Source organism: Eupeodes corollae, chromosome 2 (assembly GCF_945859685.1).
Source record: "Eupeodes corollae chromosome 2, idEupCoro1.1, whole genome shotgun sequence".
NCBI classification, from domain to species: domain Eukaryota; kingdom Metazoa; phylum Arthropoda; class Insecta; order Diptera; family Syrphidae; genus Eupeodes; species Eupeodes corollae.
The window spans coordinates 142,315,469-142,340,907 of NC_079148.1; the positions used below are offsets into that span (position 1 = coordinate 142,315,469).

General features: G+C 29.9%; 1 protein-coding gene across 2 annotated transcripts in view; it reads left to right on the forward strand.

The window, feature by feature from the left end:
• The window catches only part of LOC129944451 (breast cancer anti-estrogen resistance protein 1), a 159,453-nt gene that overhangs the window by 96,492 nt on the left and 37,522 nt on the right, over window positions 1-25,439 (forward strand). For both annotated transcript variants that reach the window (XM_056053881.1, XM_056053882.1), the window contains exon 2: window positions 14,712-14,855. In XM_056053881.1, the coding sequence (XP_055909856.1) occupies window positions 14,712-14,855 (144 nt within the window). The remainder of the gene's footprint in view (window positions 1-14,711; window positions 14,856-25,439) is intronic.

Genomic DNA, 25,439 nt, shown 5'->3' on the forward strand with positions numbered 1-25,439 from the left:
TACTAAAAATAAGCCAAAGTGTTTCCGTTGAATTTAGGTTTTTAATGAAAAGAAACTTATCAGAATTTAGCTTAATTTATTCTAAGTTCTGCTGATAAGTTACAATATTTACAAATATCAGGACTTGTAAACATTTTACTTAAATTAAAAATATCATAAGTTGGCATAAATAAGTTTCTCTGACTGTGCCATAAATCAAAGCATTCATTTTTAAGGAATTAAGTTTTTTTGACTTCGAATTCTGGCTTCAAATGTTTCTATTAAAACAGGTTTTTAAAATATGCCTCTTTAAAAAAGTTTTAGATAACCTCAAACAGGCTTAACACTTTCATGTACTTAACAATAAATTGTACAACACTTTATAAAGTACAAATCTTTGTCTTCTGAATCCCAGCTTTTGAAAATTACTATTAATTATTATACTCTATTAAGTTTCGAAAAACCTTGAATGCTATTATTGTTTTAAAAAGATACGGTTTGAAGGTAATTAAAAGTGCTGTTTTCAAATCTTTACAACTTGGGAAGATATTTTGAATATAATAATATTGAAGATAGGGATTATAGACTTGGAAAACCATCACGAATTTTACAGAAATAAAACTAATTCATAAATTTAAAAGATTTTAAATTTTTTTTTGAAGTTCGAAAAGTAATATCTCAAACTCTTGATGTAATAAGGTGATTTTGAAGTCGGTATCAATTAAAAGTAAGCAGAACTCATCGGAAAAGTAAAACTTTGCGTTTTCGTTGGCATGAACTTCATGAAAATTAAACATTTCGGGCTTTGAGTAAAAATTTCCAAATATCAGGAATGGTATAAATTCCGTTTAAATTGCAAAAACGTATTTCAGTATTTTTCAAAACGTTAGAATAAGTGCGATTTTTTGGTATTCCATATAAAGTACAGTGAGAAATTGCCAATAAAACGATCCACAGTAGCCAAATATTTTTATAAAAAAACTGGTACAACTGAAAAAAGATCTGTCAGAATAATATTTAAAACAAAAACACTCAAATGGAAGTAAGTTTTGTGAAAATCAAATGTTAAAATTAACTTGGCAAACAAAATAACTAAAACTAATAAAATGGACAATTTTCGAGAAGAAATTGTAAGAAAACATCTGAAAATCGAGATTATATAAAAAAAAGTTCATTTAACAATTGCTTCAAGGAGGGGGTTTGTTCATAGACTACTACATTATCATGTGTTGTTGAAACGAGCTTAAAGGTCGCCTTAACTCTTTAAATACCTGAATCGAGTTGAAATGAGCTTGATTTGACTCGATTTCGAGATCAGAGTCGAATCAAAATTTGAGAAAAAAACCTGTGTATAGGAGTTGGTTTTACAGATAATGCTTTATGGTCTGTTTCTTTTCATGTTTGTGTTTTAATCAAATTACAAAAAAAAAAAATGGACATTAAGAAGGTAGCATATTCTCATATGGTGCTGAGCTAATCAGTTCTTCATTGTTTAAAACGAATCAAACTATCTCACTTGCAATTCACACTTCGAAAACATCGAATCACCATTTGTATTTTAGAAAGTGCTGCCATACTTAATCATTTTTAAATCTTCTTGTGCGGTGGGGAACATAAAAAAGATTTATTTAATCTAAACTGAGATAAACCTTTGGTGGAAACATAACAAAACTTAATTATCTTTTCTATTATTTTCTCTTGCAAAATAACCCCAGTTAGTCCATTTTCCTTTGAAAAAAAAACTTAATAATATCAATAGTAACAGATTGATTTTTTTTGCCAATGGAAAACACATGATTCCAAATGCACAACTACTTAACGAACACTGCCATCGAGATACAAATGCAATATCAATCGTACCAACATTCGAGAACGAAATGACATAAGATCCATTCGAAACTCGTATAAATGTCAAAAACCCATCCGTAGTAGGATTCTACTCTAACTTTTATCGGTGTAATTCATACTATGGATATTGTGTTTGTTATTTGTGTAAAATCTTACTGTACTATGGATAGATTTTCCAACAAAACACGGGTAATCAATTATATAGTAAAATTCTTTATCGGGAATTCCACTGACATCATTATCAAAGAAATCATTCATTAATATGCGAATATTTACTACAGAAATTACTTCAGAAGCTAAGTTTTTGTTAATGAAAAAGTAAAACAAAAACTATTCACAATAAATTGTCATAAAACAATTATCAATAAATATTTTTTTATTATAAAGCGTATATTAAGCAATTATAAACAAGAAATAACTCAATTGGTTATTTCTTTTTCATTATAAGTGTGCTTGCATAATTATAAAAATTATTATAAATGCCTAGAGTGACAATTTTTGTCTTCATAGTTCAATCAACATTTTAATAAATAAGTTTAAATGCACTTATAAATTTTTGTTCAACTTTGTGCTTAATCATTATGGTAATTTTGTTGACAAACCGCAACTCTTTTTCCTTTGAATATTGGATTTTTGTGTGCCACAATATTAATGATTCATTTTCTATAGAAAAGGTATTAATGAGGTAAAAATGTTTGTTTTCACATATTTAAAGGGAAAGATAAATATACTTTAAGACCTTAACTTTCAGAAATTGAAGATTTTGTTTGTGATACATTATCAAATGAAAACAATTTGGTAACTCGAGTTTATGAGATTAAATTGCAAAATTTCTGAACTTAGTGTGATCAAACTTTGAAAAGTCAAGAAATTTTAAAAAAAACTTTTAAGAATTTCTAGAAAAAACTTATCCACTTAAATTATGCCAGAAAATGTGTGAAATGTAAAAAAGGTCTAAATGTTTGAAAATTGTCCCTTAGTTTAAACAATTGAACGAATTATTTACCAAATCTAAACAACTGTCAGCTGTCAAATTATTTAATTTTGTACTATACGAATATTACGAACCTTTTAGGACACCCTATACAAAATTCAAATACAGTGCAACGGGGGTATAAGCAATTTTCAAATTGAAGCATTTTTGCTAAAATACCAGAGGTTTTCTTCCAATAAATTGTAAGATGCTTCATTTAAAATATTCCACTTTTTGAACGGATAGCTGTCACTTTTGAAGATGACATTTGAGAAGTAAAAACTGCATCATTACTAAAATTTAACCGATTTACGTTTTAAAAAAGCATTAACATCGATAAAATTAACTAAACTACTTTTGAAGCAATGAAGTAATGATAAAGCAATTGCAATTTTGAAAGAAAAGTTTTCTGACTTAGTTATTTCATACCTTTTGACACTTTTGCTAGGGGGCAGTTGAAAAATGAGGTCAATACCAATGGTCCTAATTTTTAAGTTATTAAAGGCAAGTTATAGCAATCATTCAAACCAACCCAAAAATATATTTGAATGGATGTTTGACATTGTTTACTTTTCATTACAAATGCAAATTAAAACCTTAGTTTGACAAAAAACAAAATGGAAATTTGATGAACATTTATTTTCCTGAGCGCCCAATTCTATTTTCATAACAAAATTAGTGTATTCATAAGCACTCAAGGGGTTGGTAGTACCCTTTATATTTTTATATTTAAACACACTGCGACTGTTAGGAAAATAGGGAAGGATTTAAAAGACATTGGTCTTAAAGTTCTGAATATCAAAATGGGAGGGAAAAACAGAGTTGGCCAAAGCATTCCACATTCTCGATGTGCGGTTTAAGAAAGAATCTCTATACTTGACAGTACGCCCGAAATTGAGCTCAAGGGTAAACTGATGAGCATTCTTAGAAGTGCGAGTATTAAGGCTGAATTGTTTAAGGGGTGGAATGCAACTGGCTAATTCGACAGAACATTGTTTGTAAAAATATCTAGAAAGCAACGAAAGGCATGAAACATTGCGGCGGTATTCTAGCGACGTAAATTTTTCGATTGTAGTTCTATCGCCTATAATTTTTAAAGAACTTTTTTGAATTCTATCCAAGGGAATTGAACTTGTTTTGGGGGCACCTGCCCAGATATGCGAATTATATTCAAGCTTTGGACGGATGAAAGCTTTGTAGATTATAGCCAGATCAGAAGGGGTGACAAATTTCTTGCATCGTCGGAGAAATCCTAAGCACCTGGCAGCATTTTTGGCGATATCGAATATGTGATCATTCCATAAGAGGTGATCTGTAATACACATACCGAGTACTGATAGTTGATTGGTTTCCTGGATGCAAGTGCCATTCACAGATAGTGGCATCGGGGGAACGTTACACTTTAACGACAGGAGACAGCATTGAGTTTTCGAAGCATTAAATTCTACACGGTTTTTGATTCCCCATTGGACAATACTGTCAAGACCGGAATTCAATGAGTTTATCATACGCTGCCGTTGAAATTCCACATCCGAAGGACAAGGATGTGAATCTAGAAACGAATATGAAAAGCTGAGGGTACTGTCGTCGGCAAAACAGCGTTTCCAACACCTTAGAAAGAAGGGACGTAAGTGGAATTGGACGATTGTTTGAGGGGGAGAAGGATTCGCCTTTTTTAGGGACAAATGCAGACCTGTAGAATAGGACAGATGGAAAAGCTTACGCAGGGGTTTTACCAGCGTTGAAGAACATCTCTTCAGAACAATAGGGGGAATACTATCCGGGCCATCGGATTTGTGTGTGTCAAGGTCTTTCAGCACTCTTGCGACTGCACGAGTGCGAAAGAAGATTCGTCCCATAGAATCATTTACGCTCTCAAGAACAGGAGGAATCATGACACTATCCGGTATCGTCGAATTAACAGCAAACTGTGCTGCAAGCAAATTGACTTTATCAATCGAGCTTACAAAGGTAGTGTCATTGTGGACGAGCGTTGCAACCGAGGATGACGTGGTGTTTCGTACGTTTTTTACAAATGACCAGAAATGTTTACTACCTTTGGGACATTGTAGTATTTTTTGCCTTAATTTCTGATCATGCTAAAATTTGGTTCGTCGAATATGACCAATACAGGTTTTTTCAGCTTGTTTAAACTTATTCCGGTTTTCCTCATTCCAATAACAGATTTCTTTCAGGAAAAACATTTCTCGTGGATTTCAAACTGAAAAGTTTTATCAATGGTAGAAATTTCCTATGATCGATATTAATGGCCTGTCAAAAATTCCAATGATCGGTTTCAATGATAGCTATAACTGGGAACTAAGCAATGAAAAATTTCGTGACACAATATGGTGACACAACCGTAGACGTGGCTTTCATTTGACTGATATCTTTTTTTATTGGTCATGGCCCTCTTCATGGGCCAGTTAAAGCTGTCGTTGATATTTGACTACGTTTCGTTTTGATTAGAAATGAAAATTTTATTCTAATCTATTAAAAATCACACAAAAGAAAAAAAAGTGATCTTACAATTATTTATCTCTAAAAACGTATTTGTCCGTTTTCCGGACGGACAATTATTTTCCGGAACGGCAGATACTTCTGTGTCTAAAAGTGAGTCAAATCGTTCCACTGATTTGTGTTCCAATTTCACACAATTTCAATGACAGATTTCTGGTAGTACGAAATCTTTCAAAGGAATTCCAGGGACTGGTTTCAATGGTAAAAACCAATGAACACTATAACTGGCCCCTAACCACAAAAGAAACATCAATTGATTTAATTTTAAAAATGCAAGCTGTCATTTCACTGGAAAGTTGAAAGCTGTCATTAAGGGGTTATCACAATGATTTGAGAAAGGTTATTTTGCTATAAAGTAAATTTTATCTTCATTTTAAAAATTGATAATGAACGTAAGGTACTTTGTTTTTAGAAACAAGTTTCTTTTAAGGAAAATTTTAAAAAAGTACACTTTAATTTTGACTGACTGTGATTCAAATATCCGTAAAATACTGTTAAAAATGTCTGCACAACCCGCTTGAATCATTTAAATTTCTCAAGTTTAGGTTCATAGTAACTTAAAGCGCACTTCACCTAATCTCCATAATTCTATTCTAACTCAGCTTGAAAAAAACAAACGGAAATCGTCTCTAATTTAATAAATTCAATTCAAAGTCCTTGATGATGATTATTTTAAGTGACAGTTAAACATTCTTCATTCTAATTTGTTATTTTTTTTTGTTTTGTTTTTATAAATGTACATAATTAAGCAATTTATTATAATTAGACCAAAATAAAAATAAATCTCAAAAGAGGATCATATCAAAATGTATACTAAAGTATCTGTAAACTTATAGACTTCAATATATGACAATCTCAAGTAGCCCAGTGGTGTGTAGGTCATTCAAAATACAATTTATAATCATGTATAACTGACAAGAAAACGATGTCGTACACATCACATCACATCGTCATCATCGTCATCGTGTCATTTGAGAGAGCAATTCAGAGATGTCAATCAAAAAGTTTTGAGATTGCTTTTTTTTTAAAACAAAAAATACAACACTGTCATCTGATGGGGTTTTGAAATTGAGAATAAAATTGAAATTGATTGGAGAAGGGAAAATACACTTCAATAATATGATAGTACTTGTATATTTATCAATTTTTTTACTAAATATTTTTGTTTTTAAATTGTATATTTATCAGTACTTAAATGATTTGTGTGAAGGGAAACTATGAGAATGATTGAGGTTTCCACTTGAGACTTGACCTTATCCTAAAATTTCAATTGTTTTTCTGATTTTTGTTTGTATTTATTTTTGTATTGAATTAAGACACATTCCATCACCATTTTCAAGAATTTAGAAGAAGATAGTTTGAAATCAAAGAAATCTTTAAGATTGCACATAATCTTCCGTCCCTATAGATCAAAAGGTCATACAGATAATTTGTTTCCTCAAGCATTAAATGTTCGTTTTTCAAAACTATCTGTCAACAATTTGGTTTGGTTTAAGAAAGATATTTTTAATCGGAATATTTATTATCATTTTATCTCCTATGAACGATTGTTTATTTTGATTTCACTAACCAGCAAGATAGATCTGTAACATCAGATACGGTGTGGTATGAATGTAGATTCTCCTCAAAGATACGGATAGATATCTATAATTTTCTTCATCATCATCTTGATCATCTGTATCTCTAAGATACTTCATCAAACATTCAAACCAATCCGACATGTTTTGATATGACCTCCTTTTTCCATTACAGACGAGTGTGATAGATATTATAGTTGTTTTTTTCTCTTTGAACTCACTGCATTAGTTAAATGTGTATTTAGTTTAATTATTTTTCTTTTCTCCTTCTTGAAGTGGTTTGTAAACGTAAACGATAAATATTCATTGAACGAATTGAATGAATCCAATATGAATGTACTCTTCTATATTGACTCCAGTGAGCAATCAAATCTTCATCATATGTGCAATCTATGTTTAAATATGAATCTGTATCTATCATGGACCACGCAACACCGCCGCCCCACCGCTTTTGACTATATGGATGTCAAATAATAATGTGTATCTAATAGATACAAATAAGAGAGAAGAAATAAAAGAGATCTCGCGTACCAGGTGTCAATTATTATTTAGAAACTATGATGTGGTTATAAATTTGTGGTGAGGTCTTGAAGTTACTTTAACTTATGTTTGATGTTGAAGTCAATAGCATGTGGTTAGCTACTGAATTACACAAATTTACTTAGAAATACATTTAGTTTCATAAAAACATATAACACGCAGAGTATCTATTACAAATAAATTACATATTTGTAGGCCTATTATTTCCTTTTGATTGAAGGATAGCTTTTCAGGTCAAATGTAGATACAAATGGAAACAGAAATTAATCGGAAATGAAATACATGGGTGTACCACAAAAGAGTGAAATCTATTTGGGGTTTTGTAAAAGAAAAATGTATTAACTCGATACTTGAAGTTTTACACTTTCACTTTTTGATTTCTGATGTTCAAAGATATGTACCTCCATTTTGCAAGTAGGTATAATTTGAAATTGGAATCTTGTAAGGGCTTTTATATAGGAGAAATTTGTGAACAAAACTTTTGAATCTAATTATGGTTTTTTAAACTTATATTAATGATTATGATGTTAATAACAAATGACCTTAGGCATTGATTGAAGTAGATCAGTTTTTGCGACAAAGACAGTACTAATTTATGATAATTAAACAACTTTAAAAATTTAAGTAAATGTCAAAACTGATTTAAGCTTAGAAAAAATTTGACGGTTAATACATTTATTAAAATGCAAATTGTTTATCTTTTTAATCTAATTTATAACTCCATTTCAAGAAACCTTAACTTTGCATTATATCTGAATTACATTTTGCAATAATGGGTAAGCTGCAGCCTTATATGTAGATAGGGGAAGCTTGTTTACCTTGAAGGCGAAATAAAATCCGAATTCTTACTAAATTACCTCCTACAAAAATAATTGTATATTTGAGTAGATTTCAAGAATTTATTACAGTCGGGCCAACTTTTGACATTTTAAAGTCCCTAGAATCGAATTCAAAGGTTTTTGAAAAGATTTCTGTTACATCGATCTCAGAAACCAGTGGGTATTAACTTCAAATAATTGTTTTTTTGATACTACAATATAATATGACTATTTGTCAATTTGAATACATATTTTACGAATTAAAAATCATACTTCATTATGAGTAATTTCATGCAACAAACGTTTTAGATATCTAGCAAAAATTTTAGGAAAATCACAAAAAAAAACCTTAAAATATTACTACAAGTTGGTAAAATTTGATTTTAAAGTTAAATATGGCGGCATCATTTAAAGATATTGACTTCAAACTAATTTTTGTCAAGATTTTAACGCTATAACATTTCTTTGCTAAATATTCAGCAACATACAAGCGTCTCCAAATGTTAAACCTTTCTTTTCGTGTAGCTAATAAGTAAATTTACAATTCCATTTTATTTAAAAACGTGCATCCGAACATGTCTAAAAAGTCTTGACAGTTCGTGAAAACAAACACACTCAAACGGACCTAAATATTTATTATAATTAACAACTGTAGGCTGGACTATTCCATCCACTGGTATAGGTACAACCCCTTGGCTAATGAATGCTTCTCCATACACAAATTACGTGATACAAGTACTTGTAATTCCGGTGAAACCTTAAGCCTACGATTTGTAATGTTTTAGGTGTTTAGGTATTCAATCAAGAATTGAACTATTACCTTGTCCAACCTGTACCTAGAGTAAGGCTCTTCGAAGGGATTTGCTAAGGACTTTGCACAAATCGGAATCTTAACATATTTCAAAATTTTAATTTTCCAAGAACATTCAATCTAGCCTACGAATTGTGTCAAAATATTTTTGCTAAAATAATGACAGATGTCATTACATTCCGTGATCTTAGGTTTAGCAAAATGTTAAGAGATCATTAAAAATGACCTAAATCATCTTTTTAGATTACCCGTGTTTTTTTGGAAAATCTATTTATTTATAGTAGGATTTTACACGAATAACAAAAACAATATCCATAGTGTTAACAACCCCTATAAAAGTTAGAGTAGAATCTTACTACGGATGGGTTTTTGACATTTATACGATTCTCGAATGGATCTAATGTCATTTGGTTCTCTAATGTTGGTACGATTGATATTGCAGTTGTATCTCGATGGCTGTGTTCGTTGAGTAGTTGTGCATTCGGAATCATGTGTGTACTTTATATTGGAGAAAAAAATTAATCTGTTACTGTTGATATTATTCAGTTTTTTTAATGAAAATGGGCTTTATTAAGTTTGGCAGCACTTTCTAAAATACAAATGTTGTTTCGATGTTTCTTATGAAGTGCATGTGAGATATTTTGATTCGTTTTAAACAATAAAAAACAGAACAGTTCGGCACCTTATAAGAATATACTACCTACTCCATGTCCGTTTTTTGTAATTTGATTTAAAAAACATATTTTTTGTACACAAACATGCAAACAAACAGACCTTAACGCATTATCTGTTAAACTAATTTCTCCACACAGGTTTTTCTTCACAAATTTTGACTTGACTCCGATCTCCGACGGAAGTAGAATCAAATCAAGGTCATTTCAAGAATATAAAGAATTGAGACGATCTTCAAGCTCGCTTTAACACCAAATTTTAATGGTAGTAATCTACGAACAAAACCCCTCCTTTGTATAGAATCTCAATTTCCACATGTTTCTTACCATTTATTCTTGAAAATTGTCTATTTTATTAGTTTCAGATAGTTTTTTTTTGCTAAGTTAAATTTAAAATTTGATTTTCACAAAATTTTCTTCTATTTGTGTTTCTTTTTATTATTATTCTGACATATCTTCTTTAAGTTGTACCAATTTTTAAATACAAAACATCTGCCTACAGCGGATCGTTTTGTTGGCAATTTCTCACTGTACTATATATGGAATACAAAAAAAACTCACTTATTATCAGTATTGAAAATGGTATTAACATTTTACTAAATCCCTTAGAATAGCTTCTCAAATATTTTCTCAAGCAAACCAATAAAACTAAATGTTTGCTTTTCTTAAATGTACTTGTTATAAAAAATATTATTTGAAAACATTACACAGGCACCAATGCGAGGTTCTTTTTAGTTCATTCTTTCAAAATTTGAACACTCTATCTCATGATGTTCTTTTTTATTTTTACTCAACAAATGTTTAAAAATAGAACAATTTACTTTTAAATTTTTGAACATTCGACAATGAGGGGAAAACAACGTGCTTAGAAACCCATTTAACATTAGTGTAGTACGGCTTAAGAACGAACCTCTCTACTGGGCAGCATTAACGAAGTTAAACTCAAACTTAGACAAAACTGATATTCGTATGCCTAGAAGCGCGAGTATTAAGTTTAAATGTTTAATTTAGGTTTATTAAATATAATTGAAATATGACAAAGAAGTTTGGAAGTTTTGAATTCAAATACTTGTTATTTTTTTTTAATTTATTTGTACATTTTTACTAAAATATACTATTATTATAGTTATATTTATGATTGATTTCAAATGAAATGCCTACACAAAAAATTACTGTCGCACATTTAGGTATAGAAATTAAATCCATTAATAATGCAAATCGTCAATATATCACTGAAATAACTAATACCTCCAGGTATTTCCCACATAATGTAAATTGATCGATAAAATTGATTTTAACAACAATATAAGACTCATACATTAAGTACTTTGCACCCATAATACAGCTTCAATATCAACCTACATACCTTTTTATTACTCACTTAAATGTTTACCAATATTTTCCAAGAAAAAATTATGAACGCATATTTTATATCGGAATTGAAGTATACAAGTACGTTACGTACACTGTACAGTCCATATAAACTTCAAACACCGCGAAATGACAGATAAATATAATAATGTAAAAATATTAATAATAGAAACAGTCTTAACTCACGTACGCATTTCAAATTGTGTACTTTTTCCAATATAATCAACTCATAAAATCACTTATCTTATCTTTTCGTAAAAAGAACCCTGATAAAAGCTTAGTATTATAATAAAAATTTAGTCTGCCACCCTTTTTTTAGTAGTTTGCAAAAATAAAGAAGACACCTCTGACGTAAGTGTCAGTGAAATGTCAAAAAAAAACCAAGATTTCCTGACGTTGCATTCTTTTCTGATCATTTTGACATTTGTCAGATTCGCAAATAACTCAAATTTTAAGGTTGAGAATTTATCATATCTAAAAATCTTCAACAAAATTGTATCAAAAATACATACTACGTCGCAATTTAAATTTTTCGTTAAGTACTTAAATCATCACCTAAGCTGTGTGTTTACTTTACTTATTGAAACAGTTGTTAATTACACAAAAGATGTACATATTTACATAAAAAATGAAGATTGTTTATTAGTTTTTTAATTGAAATTCCAGAACAAGTTTTTTTTGCTCTTAACAATAACAGCAACAAAAAAATATGATACACTTTATCTAACGGTTCCTTTGTATACATAACCAATCACTTTTTTTGATTATAAACGATTCCATTGAAAGATTGTCACATGTGTCAAACAAATGTTAATATTTTCCTACATTATTCGTATTCTTTTTGCAATTTATTTTTACTCAAAGTCTGCAATAATAAATCCGATAAATAGAAATTCGCAGCTCTGTCAGCGGAGCTATTGCGACTCTCGTCTCGTATAAAAATGGAGACCGCACACATTATGACATTCTTCCATCATATAAACACAAAATTGTTGAATGTTTGGTTTATTGACTGACAGTAACCGTTTACATTGTTTATATGTCATTCTGGCGCGTCGTCGACGTCGTCGTTGATTTCAACTATCTCTGCCACAAGACAAGACGACTAAATGTCGCGTCGATCAGCAGTTTTAATAATAAAATCAGTATACGTCGTTGTTGTTATATTAACACACGCAGCTTCCATTCTGCGTAGATCAAAAAGATGCGCGCCAATAGATATACGAGTTGTAGACGTCAAACGAAAGAATATGGAACAATTTAGATTTTTCATTGCTTTGACAGATGGTTTTAAGCATTTTTTCTTTTCTCTTTGACATTTTTAATGTTTTGCTTCTGGCCACACAAAGAGAAGTTAGATTGATATGATTTGTTTTAAGGTTTATATGTTTTATTTTTACGACTATTACATTTTTAATAAAATTGGAATGGCATTTTATGCGCCGATTAAGAAAGTTTTTGTTTAAAAAAAAATGTGCGTAAGTTTTATGGGTCGTTTCATATAGGTTAGGTAGGTGAGTGCCTTTAGTTAATTTATGGATTTTTAACATTTCTTGTTTTTTTTTAAGTTTGACATTTGAGTGAATCCCAATTTTAAATTGTCCAATTAATGTTAAAAAAAAAAACTTAACAAGTAACCCTTTTTAAATGCGTCAATCAAGTCTACCGTCATTATTTAAAGGGAAAAACAACCAGGATTAGTGGACAAATATGAGTCAACAAAAATATGTAAGTGAAGATAGAGTTTCGAATTGTGAAATGTAGGAGGCAGTAAGGTGATGCCAGAAGAAATAAATATAAAGGGTGCGTGTGTTGATATTTATTCTATTTTATGCTGCGTCTACAACATATTCAATATTTTATCGTTCCCAAAAAACTTTTTGATAAATTTATAACGAAAACCTTTATTTTGATGTTAAGAGTAAAAAGAGGCCACAGGTTGCTTACGTACAAATTCGAATATCAAAATGCGTTCTGAACTTTACGACCTACGTTTCCACGAATATTTTAAATCTAGAGAAAGACGAGACTTCTGAACGCACCCATGCAAAATTTATTCAAGAACTGACATTTGAAGTAGCGTGAGCTTTGTTGCAAATGCAAGTGATACCAAATATAGTAATTAAACTATACTATCTTTATGTTACCAAAAATTTACTTTAAACACTATGAATTATCCATCTTCAAAAAATTGAGTGTTCTACTCTGGGAAACAGATGGTTGCTTTACGGTATTGAAAATTTATATTTTTTTAGAAAGGATTTGAATAGTAAATTGACGTTTTTATACAATCGATGAACACTAAAGTACTATTCACATGAGCACGACCAACGACCAACGAATGAACGAATATTCGTCGATTTTGACGTTTCTTTCACATGAGAGTTTTTTATTCGTCGCGAATGAAGCCACAGCCGAACACCATTCACCACCGAAACCAATATAAGAATGATTTTTAAGGTTAAGTACGCGCGATTATTTTATTCGTTGCGAGTGTGGATTATGTGGAACGCGAATAAAGTTTGACAGTTCGTAGCAACTATAATTTTTTTCGCGACGAATAAATTTGTTTTCTTAAATTTATTAATATATTATATTGATAAGTAAAAGTATGTATCATAAATCAAATATAAACTATATTGCTATCGTTTTGTTAAGAATTTGTGTGGAAATATGTCTTCAAACGTATATAAACTCACATTTTGTAATTCATTCGTCGTTCGTTGGTCGTGCTCATGTGAATACTACTTAAACTAACGTTTCTAAACAATCGATTAATGTCAAATTGACATTTTTTTACAATCGATAGCACATTATATAAGTATTTCTAGGAAGTAATGCAAAAAATGATTACAACTCTAAGTTTTTTAAAATCGCAAAAACATCACTTCACTTAATGAAAATTTGATATACTGATTCTAAAGTAAATAACCAATAATTTAAAAGACAATCAGGTATATTTTATTTCATGTTTTAAAAAATAGACTTCCATTTAAAAAAAAATCAGTCATCTTTTGAACGATGGTGATATAATTGAGAGTTATGAATAAGTTTGTACACAATACAAGTCGTTATATTGTTCAAGTACTGCATGTTTACACAAATGTATCACTTTATTTTGTTTACTCGAAAAGTATTGTATTCCAATTATTAATATTGTTCCAGGAAGCAATGTATGATTGTTTTATAAATAAATTATAGCAAAATAAAAGAAGTCTTCAATGTTATATGTGTATTTTATTATCTGATACAAAAGCAAGAATTATATTGAATTAATTTGTCTTTTATAAGGATATGTCAGATAAACAATCAATACTTGATTAAATTGCAGTTGTCTTTAATTAAATAATGTATTAAAAATGGCTTTCAGTCAAAATTGATAAGAGTAAACATTTATTTCCATTTATAAATAGATTATACTTTTTAATAAACGTTTTTAAAATGAATCCATTTCCATGAACCAATTATTATTTTTCTTTTAATAATAATCTCATTCCAAAAATAAAAAAACAAAACTTAATTAAGTATAAAATATGATGAAGGCAAAAATACATTTAATTCAATTACTATAATATTTTATTTTTGTTTTTATTTTATTTTCAGAAAATTTACGCGAAAGCTATTTACGATAATCTAGCTGACACTCCTGATGAATTGGCATTCAAAAAAGGTGACATCCTGACTGTTATCGAACAAGATTCTGACGGTTGTGAAGGATGGTGGCTGTGTACGGTTCGTGGTCGTCAGGTACTTAAAATTATATACATGTTTAAAAAAATATATCACCATCATACCCGAGATATAAAGGGTGTTTTCTTAGAGTTAATTCACTTTGAAATGTCATGAAATTTACTTTATTCGAAAGATAACTTACCGTCACTTATGGCAATAACACGGCAAATGTTATTTCCTCTAAGTTGTCAATGTTTATGGGCTTATCGAGCATAACTTAACGACTTTACATATCTCTTGAACAAAAATTCAAGTCCGTAACGTAAACATATGCGGGAACCAAATTTTCCTTCAATAAATCAATTGTGACACGAGCTGTTTGACATTTGCACCGCGCCATCTAGTTGCAACCTTTGCTACTGGACATTATGGTAGTAGAATTCAATGAAGGAAATAGTCAGTAAACAATGCTTTTAGCTAACACCATTGACAGAACGGTTGGGTCAACATAGTTTTTAAAGAAGCACGGACCTACGTTATAGTACACCAAACATTTAGTTTTTGTGGATGTGACGGTGGCTTAAAACTAACTTGTGTATCATTCACAATACGTCGGTTTTATTTATTGACATATCCATTCAACCAAAATTGAGATCGTTAAAAAATCGTTACTTGATAGGAAACAGGAATTTTAAAATAGATTTTGAAGCGCCCATGTTAAAATATCAAACTAAATTCAAAATAAATCACTTGACAGCTGTCAAAATGACTGCCAGTTAAAATAGATTTGCCATTAGCAGAACATCGTTTTTAAAGAAGTACGGACCAAATATTCCACTTTGTGGCACATCAAACATTCAGTTTTTGTGGATGTGACGGTGGCTTAAAACTAACGTGTGTATCACAATACGTCAGTTTTATTTATTGACGTATTCATTCAACCAAAAATGAGATCGTTAAACAAAATTAACGCTATACGTATTTCGAACAGAAACAGGAATTTTAAAATAGATTTTGGAAGATTTTGAAGCATGTTAAAATGTCAAAATAAACTCAAAGTAAATCACTTGACAGCTGTCAAAATGACTGCCATTTAAAAAAGTGTTGCCACCTTAAAGTTCTATACCTCTAAAAATAAAACACCCGTTTTATTTTTACCTCTCCTCCTTGAGTTAATTTAAGTGCACAAGAAGCTAAAAGTTTGCCTCAAGCTATACATTCATAAAATAAATGGCGTTGATCTTTTTATTTTTCCTCTCACTTTCTGGCAATTAATTGGATTTTCACTTCCCATCGTTATTATTATTATTATTATTATGATTATATTGCACAGGCAGGCAGAGAGGCACATTAACAGAGTCACAGATCCACAGAACAGAGCCATAGGTAAGGTAAGGTATTGTAAGTACTTTACCTACATTTCTAGGCTTTCCTCTTCCTCCGAAGTCAACTTGAAGAGGCTCTTGACTTATGTGTTCCATTTCCATGGTCGCGTTCTCGTCATGTCCTTAAAGTCCACAACAATATAAACCATCCTTAAGAGAGAGAGAAAAAAGAAAACTCACGGAAGAAACCACATAGAAGAAGAAAACCAAAAAACACTTAAGCAAGAAGCAAATGGATAAGAAAAGAATATAAAAAAAAAAAAACAAAATTTAACTTCCATCGCATAACAAAACGAGGATTCTGAAGGATCCTTTTATATGCGAGATGATGATGTAGCATGATTACAGTTTATTCTTGTTAGATGTGCGGTAAAACAGTCTTATTTATAACTGGTAGAGAGTGAGGAGGAGAGTAAGGGGGAGCGGGTAAAGAATATAGCCCATATTGAGAATGATATGACTCCTTCGCAAAGAGGTCCTTTAAAAATTTGTATGTAATCCTTGAAGTATATGGGTACCTATGCTGACGAAGATTTACTGCTTTACAAAATAAAAATAGGCAAATGTTGTAATAAATTTATGTTATGAGAGGTTTTAAATGCGTACTAAATCCTTTTTCCTTGCAAAATCTATTTCATCCCCTTAAAACTTTTATTTTTTCATATTTTATATTGAGGATATAGCTAGGATGTGATATGCAATTCAATTACATAGTAGAATAAACAGAAATAGGTAGCCATGTACCAAAGCAACGTTACTGATTCATAGAATTATAAACCTGCCACATTTATTATGACTCTGATGTAATAAATATGTAAATAATTTAATTCAATTTTGAATTTGATTCTCCAATACTAAGAAACAACAATAACCATGGCCTGTTTATTATTCAAGTCGTAGGTACATACGAGGACACATACAAAGTTCAAAAAGTCATTACTAAAGCACGCATCCTTTTTGTTTTGTCGACATTTCCGGTTCCCCCGAACATCACACTCATGTTTGTATTTTGTTATAATAACAAGCTTTTGATTTTATTGTATGGAAAAAGTTAAATTTTGACAAGTAATTTACTTCCTCTTTAGTTCCACTTCCGTGAAATCTGCACATCCGACAAAATTTTGCCTAAAATTTTTAGATTCATGATGATTTGTAGCTATCAAAATTTAATTTTCTGTGACAGCAAAAGGATAACCCATGGTGAATTTTCGTTTTGCCTAATAACAAATAAAAAATAACAACAACAGGAGGAGGTATAATTTATTTTCCTACCTTATATTTCGTGATGTCGTAAAACGTTGTTTTTGTTTGACAGGAGGAATATGAAGGCCTAGAGTTTCAGCTTTACCGTTACACATTTATATACATATGTATTTTCCTTGTACAAAAGGTTTTAGACATTTTCTTCTTCTACGATGTAAAACATGAAGTATTGTTGAAGGCATAATATTTGCATTGAAATGGAAATTTTCAATTTATAGTACAGGGTGGTTCAGTGAATGTAAACACATGCATATTTAACATTTTCAGAAATTCCATAAGCCATTGAAAACTTTTATTCTAACTTATTTTTATGGGCCCTCTACGAATGTCAAAAAGTAAAGAAGTTTTTATTTTTTTAAGGAGATGAGAAATACAAATTTCAAATCTAAAAATAGGAACAATTTATTATTTTCTAAAAAACTTTTGTTAAGAACTCCATTCCCCCAAAGTTTAAAATAAAAGAATTATTTAGCTAAAAAAGTTATACATATCTTGAATTTGAACTTTTTAAGTTCCCATATGAAGTTGTTGTAATGAGTCCGATTTGTCACATTGAAAATTTTGACATTTCTCGACGTTTCAAGGGCCCTAGAGTCGAAATAAAAGATTTTTAGAAAAATGTCTGTGCATGCGTGGGTCCGTACGTTCGCGACGTTTTTTTCGTTGTCAATAGCTCAAGAACCAGAAGAGATATTGACTTCAAAAAAATGTTGTTATACACATAAAAAGGCAGAAAGATGCAGAAAGGGCTCTCAATAATATTGCGTGAACGGTTTTTTGGTTAACAATAAATATCTTACGCCTTAAAAATGCAACAGACTTGAATTAAATTGTATATAATACATTAAAAAGTGATACCAAACAAGTGTTTTTTTTTTAATGCACTCAACGGGTTTTTTATAAATAAAAAAAAACTGTAAAAAATGTGTCACATCAAAAATCTTACGAATACGAAATGATTTTATCCCGAAAACAATTTTGTGCGACGAAAAATATTGTTTTCACATCTGGTAAAATTTTAAGAAAAATCGAATTGAAAGTTTTTTTTTATAAAAAATATAAACATAAAAAAAATATAATCAAAGTTGGCAAAAATTGAATTTTGACTCAAATATCTTTCAAAAATTTGAGATTATGGCTTTCAACTCATTTTAACTTACAATAAATATTTTTTTTAACATTCTGAAAAATTTTGAGAAAAATCGCATTGACAGTTATTTTATAAAAACTAAAAACCTAAACAAAAAAAATAATACAAGTTGATAAAAATTTATTTTTGACTAAAATATCTTTTCAAAACTTTAAGATATTAGCTTTAAACTACTTTTAACTTTAAAAAAAATATAGTTTTCAACATTCAGTAAAATTTTTAGGAAAATCTATTACAAAAAATAAAAACTTAAAATAAAATTTCACAAAAGTTGATAAAAATTGATTTTCGACTCAAATACCTTTTCAAAACTTTGAGATTATTTTAACTAACAATAAATATTGTTTCTAACATTCAGACAAATTTTGAGAAAAATAAAATTCACAGTTTTTTTTTACAAAAACTAAAAACCTCAACCAAAAAATTAATAAAGGTTGGTAAAAATTGATTTTGGGCTCAAACATCTTTTCAAAACCTTTGGAAATTGGCCTTAAACTACTTTTATCTTTTAAAAAATATTGTTGTCAACACTCAGTAAAATCTTAAGGAAAATCTAATTAACAGCTTTTTTTACAAAAAAGTAAAAACCCAAAAAAAAAAAACAATACTAAAACTTCTTAATAATGTACTTTCGACTCAAATAGCTTTTCAAAAATTAAAAGTATTATCTTCAAATTTTTTCATTTTATAGAAAATATTGTTTTTGATATTCAATAGTTTTTTTTTTTTTAATCCAACAGTCTGTTTTCCATAAAAAAAATAAAATCTACAAGAAATAGTACGCAAAATTTCGTAAAAATTGATGTTCGGTTCTCGATATCTCTCAAATTAATTTCATTCATCCAATTTGTAAAAATTTAAGAATTGCTACTAAAATTGGTAAAAATTTGCTTTCGACTAAAAATCTATTAACAAAACTAGATTTTCAAACTTAACTATTTCTTTATATGAAAAATATTGTTGGTAATTTTAAAATTTGTAAGATTAATTCAACTGACAACTTTTTTATCCCAACACCAAAACTTAGGCACTAAGGTTCCAATTTGTACTTAAAAAAATCACATTTTAATAAAGAACAAATCTTAAGATTACATTTTGAATGCAAACAAAAATAAATAGTAAAAAAAAAAATACATTTTCCAAATTAATCCCCTGAAAATAATTATTTAAAACATTATTAAAATTGAATTGATTAAGGAAAAATACAAATTTACCTTACACGATTATACCAATAGGTGTTCTATTACAAATCATTTTGAATCTAGAATAACATTTTTATCAAGTAAAGAAATAATTCAAGTAAACAAAAATTAACTTACCAAATAAATAAAAAAAGAAGTATAATTTTTCCAGAGCCTTAACAAATTCCTTCTTCGTGTCAATTTTCGGCAACAGCTTTCGAGATGAGATTCTTCCTTTTATGAACCCATCTCTTAACTCTCGGCCACACACTGAAACTGAAGCTTCTGTCACTAGCTATTTGGATAGATTTATATTTTCAGGAACATTTTGAACCATTGCGCGTAAGTCGTCATCTCATATCTTTAAAGGTGGTTCAGTGATCTTAATTGTAGCCCATTTCATTAGATCAATGTAATCATCGGCATCAGAATTTATTTTTGAAATCTTAAACTGTCGGATTTCATTCATTTTCATACCTCGTATGAGGCCTTATTCCCGGACAATGGCTCCGGCTATCAGCTAACATAGCAAGTAAAATATTTTCTGGATGTCAAAAATATGAATTGCGCTCTATTACCCGATGAACAATTGCCTTAAAATTTTTGGGTAGATATTTTGACGCTTTTATAAGTGCTAAAATGTGTTTTGGTCCATCTAACAAGATGGTTTTTGATTTAATACCAAACAAACGGATACACTTTTATTATGTACGTAGCCAGAACCAATAACTCCTTTGAAGGTTTTTCAGTTTCTACATAGAGTCGGAGAATCGTGTTAGCTGTTGTAAACCATCTTGAATGAGACATTCTACCTGGCTGTCGGTTTGCAAGCTCTAAAGCTACATTCCTATTAGAAACAGCTTCTCCCATTTCATATAGATATTTCTGATCTGTGCTTAAATTTTCTATAGTTATCGGAGGCAGTTCTAACATTAACTCTTTAAAAGCTTGAATTGGTAAACTATCACAGCCCTCAAGAGCTTTTCCCAGTACTCCAGAAAAGCCTTTTGGGTCATTTTTTCCATTATCGTGGCCATTAAATGACGAAGTTTAAGTTCATTTAGATGGAGTAAACAAATAAACCGATGTACTGGCTTACCGATGGCTGCTTCGAGCTGACATACAATACCATTTTTGGATTCAGTGTTCACAATGGTTCCATCGCATCCGACCGCTGTAATTCCTTCCATATATTAACCTTATTTCCTTATACCTTCATTCAAATCGCTATAGCCTCAATTTAGATGCAATATTTTAAGTTCTGTCGTGGGTGTCCGGAGGGATGACAAAGGGGAACATTGCCCCCCCCCCCCCCCACCTTGGAACTGGAAAATTCTACCCTACCAATATAAATATTATGTATTTAAAAATGTTTTCTATGAACTTTTCACCAATACCGCCTAATTTTTTTTTATAGAAGTGCATCATTGGGCCGTAAGTCAATTTATCATAAAGTCATTAGTACTTCTATAGCAGTTAATTAATGTAATCAACATTTTGACATTGGAGCTTTACAAAAATGTCGCCATTTTGAAATAAATCGCTTTAATCATTTACGGACACTTACAATAAAATTTTGTTTCTATATTCTTGAATTGTTGTGTTAAAAAAGAGCAGTCACTTAAAAGCCTATTTATTAGGCTTCTAAGATTTTCTAAGACCTTAAATTAAAGATAACGGCAAACAAAACTAGGGAATCAAAAAACTTCTTTTTAAAACTCTTTCAGGGGCATGAGTCCCTTGTGGTTAAAAAAATAATCTTACGCTTCCCTTAAAACTGAGATATAGAAAAATTTGCCATTAAACCCACAATGCAATAAAATGTATCAATCCATCAAAAATTTAACCAATTATATTTTAGGCTAGACCTTGTCAAAAATATTCTTCGCTTTTTATTTTAGTAGAAAAGACGAGAAATATTAAATTTAATGCAACCGAATAAATTTTAATTATATTTGCACATATTCACTATTTGGCAACCCTATTTTATGTCAAAAAAGTATCATTGTTTTGTATCGCTCGTTAGATAAAAGTCATTCGAGAAAACATGAAAGTTATTTGCTTTTTAATTTCATTCTCCAACTTCTAATCCTTTAAACAGTTTCTTTTGCAGAATTGTAAAAGAATGCAATCTTTTGGGAATGCAATCATTGGATTCAACTAAACATTAAGACTTCAAATTTTCTCTCAAATGATTGCAATCAATGATCGATTATATTGAAATGAATGGTGAAAAAATAATTGCGGTCTTTTTAAGGTCAAATGATTGGTGATATTAAAATTTAAAGTCCCAATGTTTAGGTGCAATCAATGAACGCAATCCCTTGAGTTGAATTGAACAAACGTTTGCATTTTTTTGCAAGTCTGTTCTCTCATGACAGTACTCTTAACTTTTAAAGTAATTTCACATCAAAGAAACGTTTCAGGAAACAATGTTAAAGAATGTTGCTGAAAAAGAACATTTAAGACAAATTTGAGTAATATTTCTGATATGTTTTTTGATAGAACGGTCAGTTTTATCCTCATGCATTTTTTCTACTTCAGCTTTTTCACAATTTATGTTTTTTTTTTTTATTTTACATGGAAAAACTTTCAGAACTGTGTTATGAGCGTTTCCAGATCAAAGTTAATATTCCGGTAAAATGTTTGAAACTTTTCAGAAGTGTTTCTCTTTTATTGGAATGTTATTCAAATTGTTTTTTGAATGTTTCTAAAATGTTTCTGTGTGAGCATCTTTTTGTTTTTTTTTTCTAGATTTAGTTGCTTAAATATATGAAGGAATCCAAAACAAATCTTTGAAAATGGTAACCGATAGAACTATAACAGAAAATTTTACATCGCTGAAACACTTCTGCAATATTCCATGTATTTTATTGTGTTTTCGTTATTTAACTCACCCCTCCCCTCGTAAACAATTCAGCCGTAATACTTGCGCTTTCAATTTTGCCCATAATTTTACCCTTGATATCAGTTTTGGACGTTCTATCAGGTAAAGAGATTATTTCCTTAACCACACATCAAGAATGTGGAATATTTTTACCTAATTATATTTTCCTTTAATTATTTTCTTAAGTCATGATCTTTTAAGTCTGTTTGAATTATAGAAACAAATATCAAGAATTAAGGTTACTGGTCGCTAACTCACGTTTATTAATAAAGATTTAAGAAGAAAAACTGATTTTTCATATTTTCTTTCAGTGAGCATTTTGAACACCCTTTCTTTCATATTTCGAAAAGCACAATCAGCCAAAAAATGTACACAAGTGTTCAATGTATAAGAAAAAGTAGTTACACTCTGGTTCTTCTTGCAGACGAATTGAACAAGAAACAAATTTAATATTACTTTACTTTATGCCTTATGCGTTGTAATCCTGGGTGATTTCATTATCCTTTTTTTTCTTCTTCTTCTTCTACGTCTTCGTGTTCGTTATCCTGTTTCATGTTCATATCGTTTATGCACATTATAGAGAACAGGATGTTGTCAGCAAAGTACAGAACCAAAAAACATTATTCAACTTCATATTATTAAATTTTCATGTAAAACTCGATTCGATGATATTTTAGATTTAAGACCTTTTACACGTGACTTTAGGAAAATGATGACGGTTTCTTGCCATCGAATAGAGCATAACGGCAAATGGGTAAACATAGAGAACCCCAAGTAAGTGTAGAAATGGGGTGGAATAAATGGGCTTAAAAGGAATAATTTTAAACTAAATGAAGGAGCAAAAAGCAGAGCAGAGTAGAACATTAGCCTTCTGGATGAAATTATAAATGGAGTACTCTATGCTCTATTACATACATACATATACAAGGTCCTTTAGAGAACTATGGAGAAAAATGAACATGGTGTGCATTTTTAAAGTTTAATCATGAATAACGGTACACTTTGGTGTGCGGGACCTGTTATTTGGAATTATATATAAAAGAGGAGGATATTCTAAGGAAAGGAACTATGGTCCTTGTTTTTTGTGTTGCTTTGTGTTGTTTTCTTTGTATAAATTCTATAAATTCCAATATACTTGAGTACCCAGCTTTTTCAATTTAAAATAGGACAAATTAATTGATTTTTTTTTGTTTAAAGTGGAATTAATTAGGACTCTGGATTTTTTTTGGTAATGAAAATCAATTAATTAATTGCGAGGTTTTTTGTTCCTCTTTTTTGATTAAATTTGTTTTGTTTGTATTTTATATTTTTTTTTCCAGATCAAAAGAAGCATTTTTTGTATAATGTAAAGGTTGAAAATTTTGTGCTAAAACTTGGTCCTGACTCAGAAATGTACAAAGCCATACAAACATGACCTATTTTGTTCAGTTTAATTTTCTATCTAAATTTCTTAAGGATAAAGTTTGTAACATTGTTTTTAGATAAATAACTATTCTAAAAAGAAAAAAGAAGTATACGCCACAGGCATTTTTAAAAAAGAGCAAAAATATTTGTTAAGAAGACTTTTATTTAAACAAAAAAATTAGATCAAAGTTCTTTTGGAACTCTTTGACAAAGTTTGCATTGGTTAAAAAAAATCGATTTCGAAAAAATTAGATCTGTCGATTCTGTCCGTCTGTCTTTCTGAACCTTCCCCGTACAGCCTAAACTATTGGGGTGATTTAGTTCAAACTTGCGTTTTTTTAATCATTTTTTCTCGAGAGCACAAATAACAGCAGTTCCAATACAAATTTGTTGCCCACAAATCGAAAATTCGAAGTTCCCCAGAATTGGAACTACGAGTATGTACAACTTGGCTTCTTTTGATAAAAAAATAAATATATATTTTGTGTTGCTCTAGAAGTGTTCTATGGCGGACCCGTAATTTTGGTTTTAAATTGTTCAGGAACTAACAAATCGATTTAAATAATGAACAAGCTCTTTTATTCTATAAATAATATTTGATGACCAAGAATGGGTTCTTAAAAAATATATAAATTTGAATTTTTAAATTTCATAAAACGAAAACGGGTCAATATTTAAAAGAAATTTGAGCTTATCCAAGAAATTGGATGAACTAACCAACTGCATACCAAACATACCAAAGTAAAGGTTCGGTTGCCATACAGTCAGCGAAACTACAAAATTTATTAAATTAAACTTTTGATGAACGTATTATTTTACGTTGTCGTGGGCCTATGGCGTCAAATCCAAGATCGTGCGATTTAACACCGCTGAGCTATTTTTTGTGGGGTTAGTATGGTAAGTTGCTTGTCTACGAAGGGTTGGGGTCAAAATCCCAAAAATCTTAAACCCGAAAACCCAAAATCCCGAATGGCCAAAATCCAGAAATTTTCTTAAATTTCCGAAACTGCATTTTACATTTTCTTTAAGAGCATCATTATACGATCATAAGAAAATTAAGAGAAAAATATTTAATGACGTATAAAATATATTTTATCTTATATACACTACTGTGCAAAACATTTGCAACTAGAAGCTCAAACATTTTTCATAAAAAAAAAATTGTTTAAAAAATCAAACAGGCAAATTCTTTCTTTAGTTTTCTAAACTTTTTTGATATTACGTTATAATTGTTAGAAAAAAAATTAGCACTCTTCACTTAAATAAAAAATAAATCACTAAATACTTTAATAGTTGGTAAAATTGCTGTGCAAAACATTTGCAACTTAGACCTCACATCTAAATTTCAAACAATTTTACTACTTCAAGACAATTAAATGTTAATACTTA